Source organism: Aplysia californica, unplaced genomic scaffold, assembly GCF_000002075.1.
Source record: "Aplysia californica isolate F4 #8 unplaced genomic scaffold, AplCal3.0 scaffold01222, whole genome shotgun sequence".
NCBI lineage: Eukaryota > Metazoa > Mollusca > Gastropoda > Aplysiida > Aplysiidae > Aplysia > Aplysia californica.
The window spans coordinates 131149-150565 of record NW_004798492.1 but is presented as its reverse complement, the minus strand read 5'-3'; the positions used below and the strand labels follow the sequence as shown (position 1 = coordinate 150565).

The 19417-nt window shown below is 40.8% G+C and overlaps 2 protein-coding genes across 2 annotated transcripts in view; one reads left to right on the top strand and one right to left on the bottom strand.

The window, feature by feature from the left end:
* Positions 1 to 2402: 2402 nt before the first annotated feature.
* LOC101855842 lies at positions 2403 to 12640 on the bottom strand. Its single transcript, XM_005112277.3, has 4 exons — positions 12511 to 12640; positions 4667 to 4809; positions 3750 to 3919; positions 2403 to 2901 (listed from the first exon to the last, which is right to left on the bottom strand). The coding sequence occupies exons 2-4, from the start codon at positions 4783 to 4785 to the stop codon at positions 2759 to 2761; spliced, it is 432 nt and encodes a 143-aa protein (XP_005112334.2). The 5' UTR covers positions 4786 to 4809; positions 12511 to 12640; the 3' UTR covers positions 2403 to 2758.
* Positions 12641 to 15513: 2873 nt separating this feature from the next.
* The window catches only part of LOC101855616 (neuronal acetylcholine receptor subunit beta-2), a 9953-nt gene continuing 6049 nt past the window's right edge, over positions 15514 to 19417 (top strand). Inside the window, exons 1-3 of the mRNA XM_035973433.1 lie at positions 15514 to 15518; positions 16115 to 16215; positions 18574 to 18734. Coding sequence (XP_035829326.1) covers positions 15514 to 15518; positions 16115 to 16215; positions 18574 to 18734 — 267 coding nt within the window. The remainder of the gene's footprint in view (positions 15519 to 16114; positions 16216 to 18573; positions 18735 to 19417) is intronic.

Below are 19417 nucleotides of genomic sequence, written 5' to 3'. Positions count from 1 at the left end.
CCACAATAATCTCCTCCCCTATTCTGTAGTCATATACTTTGCAAGGCCGTTACTCCCACCAAAGACGGTGTTTACTCACACGATGCCGCATTTATTTATGATGCGAATGCGCGCAGGTTCAGTGACCGGTCACGATGGCGAGCAAGACAATCTAAAAATCGGACGACGCTTGTATTTTCTTTTCTTTTTTTTTTTTTTCATGTGACAGCCAAAGCGATGAGTCCGAGTATTTATTACATTTACTTGCACGGCGACATTGCGTTTATGCTGCACAACCTGCATGTCACAAATGTTGCGTCATCAGACATGACAACTGCTGGCAAACTTCTCGGTGGTAGCGAAAGCGAAAGTAGATCTTGATTTTCCCGATCGAGCCTCGGTGTCACATACGCTTCCGCCTGCCACCATAGCTGCCAATTCGCGTGAAAGTGAAACGTACTCTCCGGACGGGGAAAAGCAGAACAAATATAATATCACAATCGCGAACGGCAAAAATGAAGTTACTGACCTTATCGCACTTGGTTTTCAAATATTCCAGTTCCGCGATACTGTGACTACTCTGACAAAAGAAGGGACTTGAGATAATAAGGTTTACTCACCCAAGCTGAATCTCGTATTTTTCGCATTCCAGGATGCGTATTTTTTCATGAAAAGTCGTATTCGCGTATTTTCGGCAAAAAATCGTACTAAAATACGCACAATCGTACTGGTTGGCATCTCTGGAGTCAGTTCGTCATTTTCGTTGTTTTCATTAAGAGTTTATGTCTGTTTATGTGCGCCGCGACATCGTGCCACGCACAGTCCTTGCCTCTCCAAAATCAATCAAGTAAGATTATAAAGAACTCATCTCTTTACACGCCTAGCGACATGTAGTTTAAAAAGTTGTTGCACCTAAAAGTAATCCAGAAATGGAGACTGGAATTGCTTACATTCCAAAAGGGAAAGGATACATTAAAACAATATACAAAATCAACCAAAAAATGGAAGAGAAGACGAAGGCAGATGGGGCGAGGTGCTAATTGTCAATTCAAAAAATATCTTCAACTTTTTTGGATTCTATAGAAATATATATATGCAAGTGGAGACTCAAAGTTTACGGCGTATTTTATTGGTGTGGAGACTATTTTCACATAAAGTACAACTTATCGACTATCAGCTTTCAGTTGGCTCAAATTTTAACAATTTCAGATATTCTGATTTCGGGATGCACCTGAAAATTCGGCACTCCGTGAAAGAGACCATCCTATAACATGGGTCTCAACTCATAATTTTTAAAAAGGAGGAACTTTCCGCGTGATCGCGACAGAAGCCCATTTTGGCGAGACCCCCACTATTATTATACTGTGGGACCCTAGAATGTTGAAATAAAAACCATCAATTTATCAAAGCAAGGTTATTTCATACAAGTTTGAGGGTTTGGAAGATAATTTCAAGTAAGAGTCACTTACCAAATATTTACAATCTTGATTACGTACAGAAAGTGGAGGCGCACTGTGGTCTTGTGCGACTTATATTTTATCTTCATCATATTCGCCTGCATATATAAACTATATAAAAATGAATCTTGTTTTGAGCCTGGGAAAAGGCCCAGACCCAGAATATCGACTGTCATGAACCAGTCTGGGTGTAATGATTCATATAATAAACGTGAAAGACAAAATTAATGCTCAAACTTAAAGTAGAGTTATAACTTGAATAGCTCAACTAAATCTATTCAGTGTGAGAGGTGGAAGAACTGTGGGAGGGTAACATGCAGTGACAATGAAAATCTGCGAATAAATATAGAGACATAATTTACTGTCACCCATCCAATGAAACGCTAACACTTAGGCCCCTGCCCTAAGTTCATTAACACGCTTACAAGTAGTTATGACGGATCCCGATTATACACAAGGCATGCACTAACGCGCACTTTGCAGAGAGCCGTAGTGGTAATCAAAATTCTAAATATTAAAATTGCTTCAAATTTCTTTTCTTTTTTTGTCCTCTGGTGTTGCGTCCAGCCCTCCCCCCATCCCCGAGTGTATCTTTTTAAAAAAATCAATAATCTCCCCCCATTCCTGAGTCCCGTACTTCACAGCGCTCAGAACGCGCGCAGGTCCATTGACCGGTCACAATGACGAGCCCGACAAGACACTTGTATAACTTTCTTTTCTTCTTTTCTTTTTTGGGCCCTCACAAACGACAGCACAGTGACGAACATTATTTTCATGGCGACAGCACAGTGACGAACATTATTTTCATGGCGACAGCACAGTGACGAACATTATTTTCATGGCGACAGCACAGTGACGAACATTATTTTCAAGGCGACAGCACAGTGACGAACATTATTTTCAAGGCGACAGCACGTTTGTAATGCAGAACCTGCATGTTACAAATGTTGCGTATTCAGACTTCTATACAGACAAATTTCTGAGATCTTGATTTTCCGGTCGAGGCTCGGAGTCACATACAATTCCGCTTCCCGCCATAGCCGCCTGTTCGCGTGAAACGTACTCTCACATCGGGAAAAGCCGAATTAATATCACAATCGTGACCAGCAAAAATGAACTTAAAGACGTTATCGAGGCCTGGTAGTCACTCTGCTCCCAGCAACCTTCTAATTGACCCGCTGTCGCGGCAGCGGAGTTAAGCGGAGGAAATGGCAGTAGCAGAAATCCGCTAAATAGCGGACTATTGAGACCCATGCTATAAGACTGTCCTTGGAAGGAAAAGGTGAAATGTGAAGAAAAAAAAGGGAAAGTTCAATCAACTTTCAGCCCCACACGTACAACTTGCCATACTTACGTTCCAGAACTTCATCCATTGTCTTTTTAATCGGCTCATCTTTCTTAAATGAGTGCTTCTTGAACCGAATCACGGTGGAAATATCCGCTGGCACTGGGTAGAAATTCAAACCTGGAAAAATTCACGAGAAAAAGGTTGTTTTTTAATTCTAAAATCATTACATGAGACGTTCTTTTTATATTCCGTTTAAGAGTTACTACACAATGACCAGCATGTCTCAAGGCATCACAACAAGACAGAACTTTGCACATATATATTATTTTATATATATGCACAGAAATTTAACTTTGCATATATATATTTATATATATCATATGCACAGAAATTTAAAAAAAGTTTACACACACAAAAAGAACCTCACTCCCGGAATGACTAAAATATAATAAAGATAAATAAAATTGGGATATACATATATACAGTATAACACAGAAAGGTCGAATTCATCGGGACAAGCCTCAGTAGTTCCAGGGATATCTTACAAAGTTAAATGTTACAGAAGAAAAAAAACAACTGGGACGGCAGGCACAGTTGAATGGGAAGGACTTCCGTAACGAGCGACCACCCAATCAAACACAATAAAGAAGAGGCCTAGACCTACCCCTACCCCTACCCTTACCCCTACCCCAAGCCCTCAATTCTGCTCTGTCTCATAGTGGTCGCTCGTTACGGAAGTCCTCCCGTTCGACAGATGCGTGATTTCGAGTTTTCTGGTTCTACCTATCCGCGTTATACAGAAGAAAAACAAAACTGAGATATATATTATACATTCAGTCAAAATTGTCCGATACGGCCACCTACGGTTGGGGGAAAGTGGTTACTTCAGCCGGGCGGAGATCTTGGACAGTGGCATTACATTTTTTTAAACCGAAAGGAAGAAGTGAGAAGTAGCCATTTTACACGTGACTGATTGTCTTGGACAGTGTACTTCCTGTGGTTAAAAAAACAAAACAAAAACTCACCAAGTGTTTGCTGTACTCTCATAGGTTCATTTCCTGTGGGGTGTTTCTCCCCCCTGTTGCTAGCGGCAACCGCAATGATGATACAGATAAGGATGAACACACACACAGTGACAAAGATGATCACTGCACACCGCGGCAGGTTTTTCACTCCCTCACAGGCTGACTTGAACCTGCAACAAATTATATATATAATAAATTAACATACCCCACCAGAACAAAACTTACAAAAAAAAGTTGTTCTGCAAGGCTGGAGAAATTTATCAACACCTGCTTTAGAAAAAGGCTAAAAATCCAAATTGATCCGTCAACAACTTTTTCTGCCTCCCACTCGAGTGCCGTAAAACCTCTACTAAAACTAAAAATAAAAGGAAACACTACCCTGTGCAACAATCCCTTGTCCAGCTTTCTTCATAGACGCTAACTTTTCCAAACCAACAACACTACACTATCTTCATTCAATTAATTCAAGCTATCGCGGGCCTGAAAAAACAATGTGAGAAATGGTTAGGGACATAACCACCATTGACTAATATGGGCTCTGTTCTCATGTTTTTCACATATCCGGGCTTGAAAGTTCATAATTTCTTTACAGAAGTCGAGATATTTGCGACTGAAGAAGTTTGGGGTCACATGGTATCAGATATCAAATCAGTGAGAAAATTACTGCCAAAGTTTGTTAATGGAAATTGCAAATACATAAACGTTTTATGTGACTTTTATCAACGTTATTCATAAAATCCACACAGAAAAAAGTGTTTTTGAATAAAAGGTGTCGAGTCAAAACAAAACAAAATCTACAAAAGATGTCCAACAGGGACAAAAATGTTGATTTCTTCCATTTCTTTTTTTTTGGACAAGTGCCAGATTACACCACGATACTTCACATATCACTTTGATCAATTTTGAGCGTAACTCACCTCTTGGTCCGTGAGTGTTTGGCATACTGCACACTGGGCATGGTGAGGCCCCATTCATCATCGGCTAAATGAGACGAGTCGGACACTGTCGTCACAGGGTAGTACGGATTGGCCGTCATTCTTGTAGCAGTTGGGAGTTCGACCTAAATGTAAATAACATGAAAATAATAACACAAATATATTCCAATTTATTAAAATCCCTGTTGTTCAAATGATACGACATTAACTACAACTTTAAACACTAAAGCTATTTTAAGTTAACTGAGAAAAGAGTGATTGCTGACAATGAGTGTATGCTTATATAAAAACATTTTCATCTTAATTACATAGTTGGTCATTTAGTGTTATACCCAGACAGGATGTTGTATAAAGACAAGAGGTTTTTATGCCTTGCAAAGCGTGAGGATCATCCTAATGAGCAATGCTGTAGTGTTTGTCATATTTTGTAAACACACACACATTTGTTCCAACAGAGTTGTGCTCAAGCCGTTCAAGCCTGCAAGTCTAGCCTAGCCGTACTTAGATCTAGGTTAGATTAGGCCCTATAGACCGAAACCGGTGGAGTACACAGGTCTCGTAGATCTAGTAATTCCAGGTTTTAAAAAATGCATGTCAGTAAGGAACCTTTTGGTTTTGCCTGAAATACAGGTATTGCAAACTAAAATTTTATTTTTACAATTCAGCCATCATTAAGTACAGCTAGCCTGTCAATCTCATCGTCCGTAAGTACGGCTAGCCATACTTATTTTAGGCCCTATTAGAAACCTGTTGAGTACACACGCCTCATTAGTAACTATTCAGGTTTAAAATACATGCACTGTCAGTAAGGCACCTTTTGGTTTCGTCTCAAATACAATTTATACTTTACGTTTATGGCAAACTAAAAATTTATTTATAATACATTTCAGCAGGCCTATTTTTTGTTGTTTGCCAGTCTAGCCATCATTATTATTTTAGTGCGGCTAGCCCACCCGTCTAGCCATCATTTAATAGTTAGTAAGTACGGCTAGCCTCTTCCTTCTAACATGAGAAATGCTTTTTCTTGGACAGGTATAAAATTGAGGAACATGATATCAAATGCACAAAAAGAATTTCAAATCTAACGAGCAAAAAGGCAGTATAAGTCCATTATAAACATGTACAATCATTTTAATGATAATGTTCAAACCAAGTCCAAGGACCAAGTGGAGACTTGTTTCGAAGAGTTACCCAGAAAGTAAAAAAAAACGAAGTGGCTAGCTGTACTAAGTATGGCTAGCCTGCCAGTCTAGCCGTCATTAAGTACGGCTAGCCTCTTCAAAAAAAGAAAAAAACAAAAGTGCTAACACTACGGACAGCCGCCGCATATAAAATTCTATATATCTTATCTAGAGGCTAGCCTGGGATAGAGACAGGGTGAGACTGTCATTTTGGATGATTATGATGTGGTAACTGTTGACATTGACAGAGAAAAAAGAAAACGAAGTGACTATTTCTCCGAACACTCGCGAAAATAAACTTGATCTCTATTTCTCCGAACGGTTTCCGTTCTCGAGACTTTTTTATCACTTGAGAGATTTAGGCGTCATCTTTCATTCTGCCATTCTGCAAGGACTGGGAAGAAGCATACTTCAGTTGTGGTTGGGGCAACGTTTCCGGACTATACTTCATTTGAAAATGCCTTCAAAAGGTACTGCAAGAAAACAGGACTGCTCGACCTTGGCAGTTACCTACAGTCAAACCTGCACTGACGGCCACCTCTAAAAGACGGCCACTTTTCATCTCCCCCCTTGCGTTTTTTCTAAATAATTTACTTGTGTAAAACGGGCACCTGTCCAAAGCGGCCGCGGCCACCATATTTTAACACATAACCCCTATCACACTAAGCAATACCACCAGTCTTAGACGGCCACCTTAGTGACTCCATTACGTTTTGTCATGAATTGTGCATTAGCCCCTGGCGCTGTGGGCGAGCTGTCATAATCCAATCATCTGTCGTTGTTAGGTAGTCCCTCCAACTAACCATGTTGCGTAGACCCCTCCCACTGTTGACCAATAGGTAACAAATTTTCTTCTGCTGGTGAGGTAAGCGTGTGATCCCTCATAACCCATAAGCCGCTCCCAGAACTCATACACACAAATCGTAAGTGAGATGAGTGGTCACTGTTTACCTAGTCTGTAACAAAGCAACAATGGATGTCAACATGAACTTGCGACAGAAGCGTCGCTCGTTCTCCGGGTGGTGGCGACCCATGTTTGTTTTACCATAGCACTCGGTCCTCCTTGTCTGACACATTTCGTTTTATTGTCACCCTTGCACAAAAGCAGCAACAAAAGGGGAAATAAACGATCCCCCCCCCCCCCCAGCAAAAACAACAGAAAGGAATGGTTTGTTTTCTTCATCTTGACCAGCCCTGCCTAGGCCGGCCACCTGTCTTATACGGCCACTTTTCTCCTTGACAATGGGTGGCCGTCTTACACAGGTTCGACTGTATTTGCATTTAGTCACCCCTACAGCAAACACTAAAATCATTTCACGTAAAGAAAAAAAATCCCTCCAACCCGCCCCCGTGCCTCATTCACACACACTCACTCACACACACACTCAATCACACACACACACTCAATCACACACACACACTCAAACATACACACTCACTCACACACACACTCAATCCCAAACACACACACGTACGAGCGTGCGGGGGCCACTCCATTCGCAAATATCAACAAATCTCGAGAACGGAAACTGTTCGGAGAAATAGAGTTGAAAGTGTATTTTCCAGAGTGTTGGGAGAAATAGAGTAGAGCCGGCCAAAAGAAAAAGCTTTGACATCTGAGTCTCTAAGCCAAGCAATGGAATTACAAAACAAAGTGACTATATCTCTCCGAACGCTCGGGAAAATAAAGTTGAACTCTATTTCTCCGAAAAGTCTGATCTCGAGATTTTTTGGTTATTTGCGAGATTTAAGCGTCATCCTTTCATTCTGCCATTCTGTGAGGACTGGGAGGGAGGAAGCATTTTTTGCATCAAATTCACTTTCTAGAGCTAGAGATTTTTATATAATGTCTGATTCAGATACTTCAGTTGAGGTTGGGGCAACGTTTTCAGACTATACTTCATTTGAAAATACTAGGCTCGGGCAAAATCGACTTTACTAGTCGACTGTGAGCCCAAGATCGACGCTGTGACCCTCATCTACCAGTCGCTCGTGACTCTCGACTGTTACCTAGCCTAGCGTTGATCAAGACCAGCCTCCCCTGTCCTTCAACGGGGAGTCGTCAACGTTGGTGGTGGGGTGGGTGCGGCGAAGTTAGAGCAAGCCAAGAAAAAAAAGTTTTCATCAAGACCTAGGCCCAAGTGTGTGTGTGTGTGTGTGTGTGTGTGTGTGTGTGTGTGTGTGTGTGTGTGTGTGTGAGTGTGTGTGTGTGTGTGTGTGCAGGCGCGCGTGTGTGGGTGCATGTGTGTGTGCGGGGCGAGGCTGGCTGGCCTGCAGCGTTGCAGTGCCGTGCAGTACTGACGTGCCAGTCGCAGTCACCGTCACTGGAACAATTACTGTAAAACTAATGATTGCTGTCTTGGCTGTCTTACGTTATTTTGTTGGCTTCACTGTAATATTATAATTATAGCATTCGTTCAAATTTCAAGAGATCCGATTTGGTTGTTCAAAAACACACGTAAATAATTATGAAATCAAAACAGTTGATTACACATAAATATGTAGGTTATATGAATTATTTTTAAGCTCAATTCTGATTTTTAAAACGAATAAGTAAGATTAAATAAATTTTGTGCAGAAACAAACTTTTAGAGGCTTACAGTAATCCCACAACGTTTGTTTTCCAAAGCCGGTAGTTGAAGAGCTAAAAATAGAGTAGTCAGCCCAAAACCTATGACCATGTAGGCTATAAGAGCATAGGGAGTCGTAGCTTCACTCTATGTAAAGTCAAGGTCAAAGTCACAGTCACAGTCGACTTTTAGAGTTTGACGAAAACGTCGAGTCGACTTTCCGACTTTCTTATTCGCCGACTTTGCCCTAGCTTAGAAAATACCTTCTAAAGGTACTGCGAGAAAACAAAACTGCTCGACCTTGGCAGTAACCTATTTTGCATTTACATCTAGTCACCCAGCAAAAACTAAAATCTTCTTTCAGGTTTAAAAAAAATCCCTCCACACACACACCCCCGTTCACACCTTACACACACACACTCACACGCCACTCCATTCGTGTATTATCAGAACGGAAACCATTCGGAGAAATAAAGTTCACGTCCAAGTTTATTTCCCTGAACGTTTGGAGAAATAGAGCCGGCAATTAGAAAAACAAACGCTCCACGATAAAAAGGGAGTGTATACAGACCCGGTAACCGGGAACAAAGTCACAAAGTATACAGACCCGGTAGGGGAACTCTTTTGAGATTTCGGAAAGTTTCAGCAGAGCACCCTCTTGGCTCAGGGACTTAGTGTAGGCCTAGACCTAGGTTCTTCTAGCTCTATGGCCTTGGTCTAGATCTAGACAGACAGACATAAAAATCATTGATCTAGTTGCGAGGTTAGCCTAGATCTAGATCTAAATACGAAGTGGCTAGCCGTACTTAAGTCTAGGTTTGGCCCAATCGACTCAAGCCTGTTAAGTACACAGGTCTCATTAGATCTATATCTAGCAATCATTCAGGTTCAAATACATGCAAGTTAGTAAGGCACCTTTTGGTTTTGTCTGAAATACAAATACTTTAGGCATTGCAAACTAAAAATTTCATTTACAATTCAGTCATCAATATTAAGTACGGCTAGCCTGACAGTCTAGCCGTCCTTAAGTACGGCTAGCCTGGATGTCTACCCGTACTTAAGTACGGCTAGACTGCCAGTCTAGCCGTACTTATCTTAGGCCCTATTATTACTATTAATATTAGAAAACAGGAGGTTTAAAATACACATGCACTGTCATTAAGGCACCTGGTTTCGTCTCAAATACAAAGACTTTAGGTACTGCACACTAAAAATGTATATTTACAATTCAGTAGGCCTATTTTTTGTAAATAGGTCAGTCTAGCCATCATATTAAGAATAAGTACGGCTAGACTGCCAGTCTAGCCGTCATTAAGTACGGCTAGCCTCTTCCATCTAAATATGAAGATTGCGGATGTCTTTTCGATAAACGATTGTTTTTCCTCCGTTTTTGGAGTTGGAGGAATCACAATTTGAAGAAAAGAATGTAATGTCATAATTTCAATTGAGCAGTCACCCTCTCTCTCTCTCTCTCCTCTCTGTCTCTGTGTATCACTCGCATTCTCTTTTTTTTTTTTCGAAGTGACTATTTCTCCGAACGTTCGGAGAAATAGTGCCGATCTTTATTTCTCCGAACGGTTTTCGGCTTCCGGTCTCGTGATTTTTTGCCTATTTATTGCGAGAGTTCGGAGCCAACTTTCATTCTGCCTCTGCCTCTGGTCTGGGAAGGAACACGTACCGCATGGCAAGCCCGCCTACAGACAACCTTCAGTAACACCCACCACACACCCACCACCATCATGCACATGTACACACACTAACTAAACATAACTAGTGGGCAACTTTTGAACGTATGACGAGCTGAACTGTGGATGGAGAGACAGTGTGAGTGAAAGAGCGGGTGAATGGAAGAATGTGCGAGTGTATCCACAGGCGACAGCAACTAAAAGATGACGACACTGACCACCCCTGGCCTGGTCCACAGCTCACGAACAAAAGGAATGCAGCTCAGGCGGTGTTTTGCCTATATTATTGTCCATGGTTCGCAGGGAACAAGTGAGATTTTCTTTGTGTGTGCCTGGAGGGATGGGGTGGGGTATGAAAGTCCTGCGGACGGGGATGAGCCGCGGGAGAGAACACGGGAATTGAATGAAAGAGTGAAACTGAAAGAGACGAATGACTCATGAGTCCTGGAGTGAATGGATCCTGTGTTTCTATTTTTGTATACTTTGAACTGTTACTGAATAAAGGCTGAAATAAAGCCCGAAAAACAAACAAACACACACACACACTCCTCACTCTCCACTTACTACCACACACAGACACACTCAAACACTCACACATACATACACACACACACACACACACACACACACAGGAGCAAATTTTTGGGTCTATATCTATTTAAATTTTCAACAGCTAGTCTAGATGAGATTTTTAGATGAGTGTAAAAACGTGAAAAAGAAAGGTTTCATAACAGAAAGAAATCAAAATTAGAACAGCCCATAAACAACAACAAACATTAACAAATAAGGGCGTGTGTCCACCTGTCCGAAGAAGATTGGCAGTTTTAACCCTAAATGTGCGTAATTTTTTTTAAAAAGTACAGGATATTACATGTAAATTATGGAATCACACACATTAAGGGGCTTGCCAGTGTCAGTACATTGGTCGCAGCAGTGACAAACGCAGATGCCAGTTCTATGTGTAGTTATCAATAACCCTCCGTAGATCTAGATCTAGACAGCACACGAGTGAACACAACACATTACGTTTAAAAGCAGCACCTTTCATAGGCAACACGTCATATCTATAGCGAAAAACTGTTTGGAATTGTAGCATTTCTTTATATAAATATTTACGGCGGACATTTTTTGGACCGATTGAACCATATTGTATACGAACAATCTTTGGTAGGCCCATACTATAATTATAGATCTATATAATATCCGAAATTTGGGGGAAAGGATGATATTTCAGAGTGTTCGGAGAAATAGTGCCCAGCTTTATTTTCCCGAACGTTCGGAGAAATAGTGCCCAGCTTTATTTTCCCGAACGTTCGGAGAAATAGTGCCGGCCTTTTTTTTTTGTCTCCGTCTTTCTTTCTCCCCACCTATTTCCCACTCTATCTTTCTCTCGTTCCCTCCTGTCAACTGGGGCATGTCATATACATTTTGCTAGCACTTCCCCCCTGCTCTCTCTCTCTTTCACACATGAAAGTGGCTATTCTCACCCGCCCGGAAGTTCTCGCAAGATCAACTCCTCCCCTCTTCTCTCTCTCTCTGTCTCTTTCTGAAAACTGTCTTTCGGTGTGGACGATCAAATTGACCAAAACAAAGTTAAAAAATTATGTTAAAACACAAAAGTAAATTAATTTGGTTGTCTACAAAGATGCTACGGCTATTTAACTTTTCGAATCGAGCCGAACTACTCGGGTCGCCATTTTGTTTTGCCCGGAAATTCTCGCGCTACTCCTCTCTCTCTCTCTCCACTGCCCACAGACAAAATTGTACGCTTTTAGTAGGCTACAGTTGTAATGGAACGTTTGTTCACGGCACAGAATTCTACCATTTTTCTGTTATCACAGTGTAGACTTAGAATTCTGTGGTTTAGGGTGAACGCAAAATTTGGTGAACGCGCACCGGGTGAGAATAGCCACAAGACTCGCCTGCACTATTCTCACTCCGGGTGAGAATAGAGGTGGCCTTCACACATACACACACACAGACTACCGAGTCTGGGCGCTAAAACTTTCCGACATCACAAAAGAGTTCCCCTACTGGGTCTGTACCTTCGTGACTTTGTTCCCGGTTACCGGGTCTGTATACACTTTGCAAAAAAAACCCAAAACAAAATAAGAAATGAATGTAAAAACCGGTGGTGTCCGGAAACACGGTCACACAGAAGATATTGGAAAAGATTCGGCAGGGCTTCTTCTGAGTAAACAAGTGACTCAGACCACTTGTACTGTAAAACGAAAAACAAAAAACAGGAGAGTTGGCGAGTTGATTGATAACTGGACACACTGCTGGGCTCATAGGCTTACTTAGACTTCCTTATCAATGTCTAGTAGCACACTGAACTAGCAGGAATTCCTGGCCAAGCATTAGAAGAAGCTGTAATTAATATCAATTACCTGGTTCTAACGAAGGTAGTAGAGTGTTTACCGGTTCTTCACAAACCACCAGTTTCAGGTTTCAGCGTTTCTTGTGACGAAATTCTTTTTAAATGACTGCCACTTCCGGGTCTTTGACGGTGACCCAACAGGTAAAAGACATAGACTTGTATTGCTAGATCATATACTGTCATGGCCGCTGCCCTTTGCACTTTATAAAAAGTTTCGCTGTGAAGTGTGGGTACTATGGGCAGTTCCATTTCCCCCAAATGATGGACAAGAAACAGCAGTAACATTATAGTACACTGTGTCCAGCACATTCTCCCCCTCGCCCTTCATTCAGCTCAAATTGAATCGAAATGCAGTGTCCTAAGAGAACCGGAAATTGTTCAGAACACAATCTAGATTTTTATGATTTTCGCATAAGTCCATGGAAAACGGCAAAAATTGATCATCCCCTAGTGGCCAGGTATTTCAGGGGGCGCAATTAGCTTCTTCAAGTTAAAAAACAAGCGCAGTTTTTCTCAACCGACATAAATAATTTTATCATTAATTGTCACAGACTTAATTCACCACCGTGCACCGCTGGTATTTATTGCGAGTAGGTGGTGAGGGGTGCCAGTTTGTCACTGGTTTGTTTGAAAATCTGTGATGTCACATCTAAGTTATAACGCCCCCCGCTTTTCCACAGGAAGCGGTATAAGAAATTAAAGGAAAGCATGGCATGAAAGAAACAATTGATATCGATGGTGGTTACACTCGCTACACTGCAATGGCCTCTCATTCAAAGGTCCCGGGTTCGAACCCGGGTAGTGACCGAAAAAAATTCTTCTCTAAATTTGTCTCCTTTCACCTCATTTCCTGCTCTCTAGCAATGTTTTGTCGTCTGCTTTCGTCTCCTCTTTCTGCCCCCACTCCCCCATCTCCTTTGCCCCCCTCCTCTGGGCTCCTGATTCTTTCTACAGCCTGTCTACAGCTACCACTCGGCTTAATCTTCTTACTACTGTCTTTCAGCCACACCCCTGATCTTCTAATAGGAAAGATCTACACCTAGCCTTCTTGGACAAGGGCGTAAAATCTCGGAGGGCCCGTGTGCAAGTTGCGCAGGTTAAAGATCCCTTTGTGGTCTAAAATCGATTAGAGTAGGCTTTGACCGCCACCCGGGCAAAATTCAAAATTCCCTACCAACTGAAAAAGTTTAATGTGTCCCGCGCGCTCATATGACCTTATGCAGTTGCGAGCGCCGTAAAACACTTTACAAAAACAAACGTTAAAGGGCACACCTTCTGACAAAGCCCAGTGTTTGTTCGTGCGTCTAGATGAATGGGCCAGACAGGGCTGTGTGTTTATCGACCGCTTTCCAAGCGTTTGGATTGCTTTGACTTGATGTAACCTTTTAGAACTGTGCAAACGTGAAACGTGTATTGGGAAAGATTGCGATTGAGGGGGGGAGGGGGGGGGGGGGGACTAACTCATTGACTCATTGAGAAGCAACTTAAAAACACTTAGGTAGCGAGCACACAAACATTTGACAGTGAACACACACACATTAAAAAAGTAGTGAACACACAAACATCTGGTAGTGAACACACAAACATTTGGCAGTGAACACACACACATTAAAAAAGTAGTGAACACACAAACATTAAAAAAGTAGTGAACACACAAACATTTGGCAGTGAACACACACACATTAAAAAAGTAGTGAACACACAAACATTAAAAAAGTAGTGAACACACACACATTAAAAAAGTAGTGAACACACAAACATTAAAAAAGTAGTGAACACACAAACATTAAAAAAGTAGTGAACACACAAACATTTGACAGTGAACACACAAACACTTGGTAGTGAACACACACACATTAAAAAAGTAGTGAACACACAAACATCTGGTAGTGAACACACAAACATTAAAAAAGTTGTGAACACACAAACATTTACAAAGTAGTGAACACACAAACATTTGACAGTGAACACACAAACAGTAAAAAAGTAGTGAACACACAAACATTTGACAGTGAACACACAAACATTTGGTAGTGAACACACAAACATTTAAAAAAGTAGTGAACACACAAACATTAAAAAAGTAGTGAACACACAAACATTTGACAGTGAACACACAAACATTTGGTAGTGAACACACAAACATTTGACAGTGAACACACAAACATTAAAAAAGTAGTGAACACACAAACATTAAAAAGGTAGTGAACACACAAACATTTGACAGTGAACACACAAACATTTGACAGTGAACACACAAACATTAAAAAAGTAATGAACACACAAACATTTGACAGTGAACACACAAACATTAAAAAAGAAGTGAACACACAAACATTTGACAGTGAACACACAAACATTTGAAAGTGAACACACACACATTTGACAGTGAACACACAAACATTTGACACAAACATTTGACAGTGAACACACAAACATTTGACAGTGAACACACACACATTTGACAGTGAACACACAAACATTTGACAGTGAACACACAAACATTTGACAGTGAACACACAAACATTTGACAGTGAACACACAAACATTTGACAGTGAAGACACAAACATTCGATAGTGAAGACACAAACATTTGGTAGTGAACACACAAACACTTGGTAGTGAACACGCAAACATTTGGTAGTGAACACACAAACATTTGGTAGTGAACACACAAACATTTGACAGTGAACACAGACATTTGACACAAACACTTGTTAGTGAACACATCGACATTTTGTATAGACAGCGGAGTAAAGAGGGGCACGTGCTCAAACTGTTATTGTTTTGTTGCTGTTGTTGTTGTTGTTGTTTGTTTGTTTGCTGTTGTTGTTTTTTTTTTTTTTTTTTTTTTTTGGGGGGGGGGGGGGTCAAAAACATTTTTGTTTCCATGACAAGAAGACACAGTAGTACGTGAGTTGCCTTCTTTCTTTTAAAGAATTCTTCAACAACCGGAGAGACTGCTACATCAGTTGAACAACTGCTTGGTTCAAGGCACAGTTTTCTGACCGTAATGAGGTTAGAAGTATTCCGAGGCTTGACCATCATTACCGTGACTCAAAAAAGGGTTTGGGCAAATTCATCTATCACCTACAAATCCTAAAATCATGTTTTCACTTTCAATTCTTCTGTTGCTATGACAACGAAATTTCTGTAACGAAAATCGCCTGAACATAGATACTATAGCTAAACTCTTTTTTTCTTTTTTTTTCTTTTTTTTTTTTTTTTTGCTGTTAGGAAACCTACTGATACCCGTGCAAAGACCAAAGAGCACATTAGCGTGTTGAACGAACATTTAGAAAAGTCATCCCGCCTTGCATAGCCACTCCCTGGTTCCGGTAGTCAGCTCCAAATCTCCAACAAAGCCCATTAGCAGAACAACATTAAAAGCTTTTCAGTTGTGGTCCTTGTTACTCTAACAAGCCAGCCGCTGTTTGACCTGTGTGTACACTCTACCTCCGATCGATCAATGTCATTATTGAAATTGTGAATTGCTTGATCCCCTAGCATGGCCGGCCTGCTCACTATGTCTGTTTCTGGTTCAGGATCAGACTCTGATTTTGTTGGAGATGTATGACGTAATTGAATCATTTAAATCTCTGACCATTCATCAGTGAGCTCCATAGTGTGTTTTGCAAGAGACGAGTGCCCTGTATAAAAACACCAAGACATTCAGAGAAACGACGTAGTTTGAGGGAGGAGAGCTTGGAATCTGGTGAGTGAAAATTGTGGGTGAGTATAACACTGTACTAGGATAGAAATCATGTGCATCGCTACACGCTGGAATCAGGCGCTCGTCAATTTCTGAGCGTATGGAGTTCTCAGTACAATCATTTGTTCATTTGTCTAGCTTCTGATGAACGAAAAATATACCCATCTATCCGAATAGAAGTCGAGATAATATTTGTGATTGAAGGAGGTGCGGGTCTCCTGGTGTCAGAAGTAAAATTGGCGAGAAAATGACCGCCACAGTTTGGTGACTTCCAAAATATAGTGTCCTTGAAAATTGAAAATGTACATTTTTGTACTTTTGATGAACGTTTTCAGTAAATTCCAAACAGATATGTGTTTTAAATAGACATTTCATTCAGGTGTTGAGCCACACACAAAACCCCCTCAAAACAACCCCCCCCCCCCCCCCGGCAAAAAAAAAAGATATTCGCATTTTTTTGTTTTCCCAAAGGGCAGACAATAAATGATGTCGATTTCTTCGATTTGATTCTTTCGACAAGCGTCTGATTTCACCACAATGACGCACATTTAGTGTATCTGGGACTGGTCTATATAGGTCAGGGGTCACCAGTATATGAGACTGGTTTATATAGAGCAGGGGTCACCTGTGTACATGTATGAGACTGGTTTATATAGGTCAGGGGTCACCTGTATATGAGACTGGTTTATATAGGTCAGGGGTCACCTGTGTGCATGTATGAGACTGGTTTATATAGGTCAGGGGTCACCTGTATATGAGACTGGTTTATATAGGTCAGGGGTCACCTGTGTGCATGTATGAGACTGGTTTATATAGGTCAGGGGTCACCTGTATATGAGACTGGTTTATATAGGTCAGAGGTCACCTGTGTATGAGACTGGTTTATATAGAGCAAGGGTCACCTGTGTATGAGACTGGTTTATATAGAGCAAGGGTCACCTGTATATGAGACTGGTTTATATAGAGCAAGGGTCACCTGTGTATGAGACTGGTTTATATAGGTCAGAGGTCACCTGTGTACATGTATGAGACTGGTTTATATAGAGCAAGGGTCACCTGTGTATGAGACTGGTTTATATAGGTCAGAGGTCACCTGTGTATGAGACTGGTTTATAAAGAGCAAGGGTCACCTGTGTATGAGACTGGTTTATATAGAGCATGGGTCACCTGTATATGAGACTGGTTTATATAGAGCAAGGGTCACCTGTGTATGAGACTGGTTTATATAGAGCATGGGTCACCTGTGTATGAGACTGGTTTATATAGGTCAGAGGTCACCTGTGTACATATATGAGACTGGTTTATACAGAGCATGGGTCACCTGTGTATGAGGCTATTTGAGGTTGAAAAAAAATCACTTTATTTGTTCAAAATCCAGTTAATAATGAACATGAATTTCTTTTTCTCTACTTGGCTATATTCTATCTAACGAGTTGCCTTTGGCCCATTCGAAGAAAACAAATGATAACACATTTAATGAATTCAGGTACAGCAAATCACTGCCTGAAGATTCTGATACCCTAGTTTACAGTACTCTGAGTATTTCTAAAAACTGTCCCCCACCCCTCCCCCCATCCCTCCATCCCTCCTTCTCTATTCACAGCTGAGGATAGTCCCCATCTACAATGAGTGCTAAAAGTTGTTGTTGTCTAGTTTTGCTCGCGAGCATTTGTGGTGAGTATAAAAGATCTATTCTATTTTTTTTATTTATTTATTTATTTATTTATTTATTTATTTATTTATTTATTATTTATACTTTCATTCATTCATTCATTTATTTATTTATACATTTTACTTTTAATTGTTATTTGCGTCCATTTTTGGTTGTCGCTGCTTATATCCTTCTCTCTCTCTCTCTCTCTCTCTCTCTCTCTCTCTCTCTCTCTCTCTCTCTCTCCCTCTCTCTCTCTCTCTCTCTCTCTCTCTCTCTCTCTTTCTCTCTTTTCCCACCCTCTCCCACCATCTTTCTTTCCTTCTCGCCCTCTCCCCCCCTCTCATTCTCTCGTTGTTTCGCTTATAAGTTATAAAACGCCTTCTATAATCATAATAATATTTTACTATCCTTCTCCAGTGAGTGGTTGGCGGGTGCTCTGATGAGGTTTGATCCTTCTATCCTATCAAACATCTATTGTCCTTATCTTTTCTTTGCATGTTACTCTCTAGTAACACCTCTGACCTTCGCTATTAATTAAAATACGACCTATTTTTGTGGTGGTAACACTGCTAAACGCTTACTAAAACCAAATACTAAAATCTAGTAATATCTCTAATCTTCGTTACTTATATGACATATTTGTGTTACAAACACCGTAAAACTCGTACTAAAACAAGATAACACCCCCCCCCCCCCCCCTCCCCCAGGTCTGCTCAGCGCCCAAGAAGAGTACAAACTGGCACCATATGGCCCAGACGACGAGACCGCGCTACGCAACAAAATCCTGGCAGGCTACGACAGAAAGTCGCGCCCGTACACTCCGATAGGGATCTATGTCGACATCATTCTTCTCTCACTCAATAAACTGGTCAGTGCATTCATTCATTCATCCATTCCTTCTTTCATTCATTCATCCATCTATTTCATCAATAAAGATTGTGTATGTTTATTGTTTTTTGTGTATTTTTCTTTGTTTTGTTATGTATTATCTTTGAATTTCTTCCTCATTCATTTATCTATTCATTCATCTTTCTATTTACTTATTCACTTGCTCTTTAGTTGTTGTTTTTTTCACCGAAAAGTGTATTCGTGCATGCACAAAAAACCGAAAGACTTTTTCATGCCAGAATTAAAAAAGAAAAACAAATATAACACATATTATTATCCAGCTGATCCATTTGTCTCCTCAGAGTATTGAAGACCAAGAAATGTCCGTGACTTGTGTGTTGTACATGGTAAGTAGTTTGAGCCTTTGGGTGGACGGTTGGCGGGTGCTCTCGTGTGCTTTGCTCCTTCTTTCCTATCAAACATCTATAATCCTTATTTCTCCTCCTGCCTTTCTTTGTATGTTACTCTCTAGTAGCTCCTCTAATCTTCGGCACATATACATTTACTATAATAATATGACCTATCTGTATAGCAAGAGCAGAGAACTCTTACTAAAACATTTTTAGAAATTGGGCCTTTGGGCTTTTGTAAATATTGAAAGTCACGCAGCAAGAAGAAGAAGAAGAAGAAGAAGAAGAAGAAGAAGAAGAAGAAGAAGAAGAA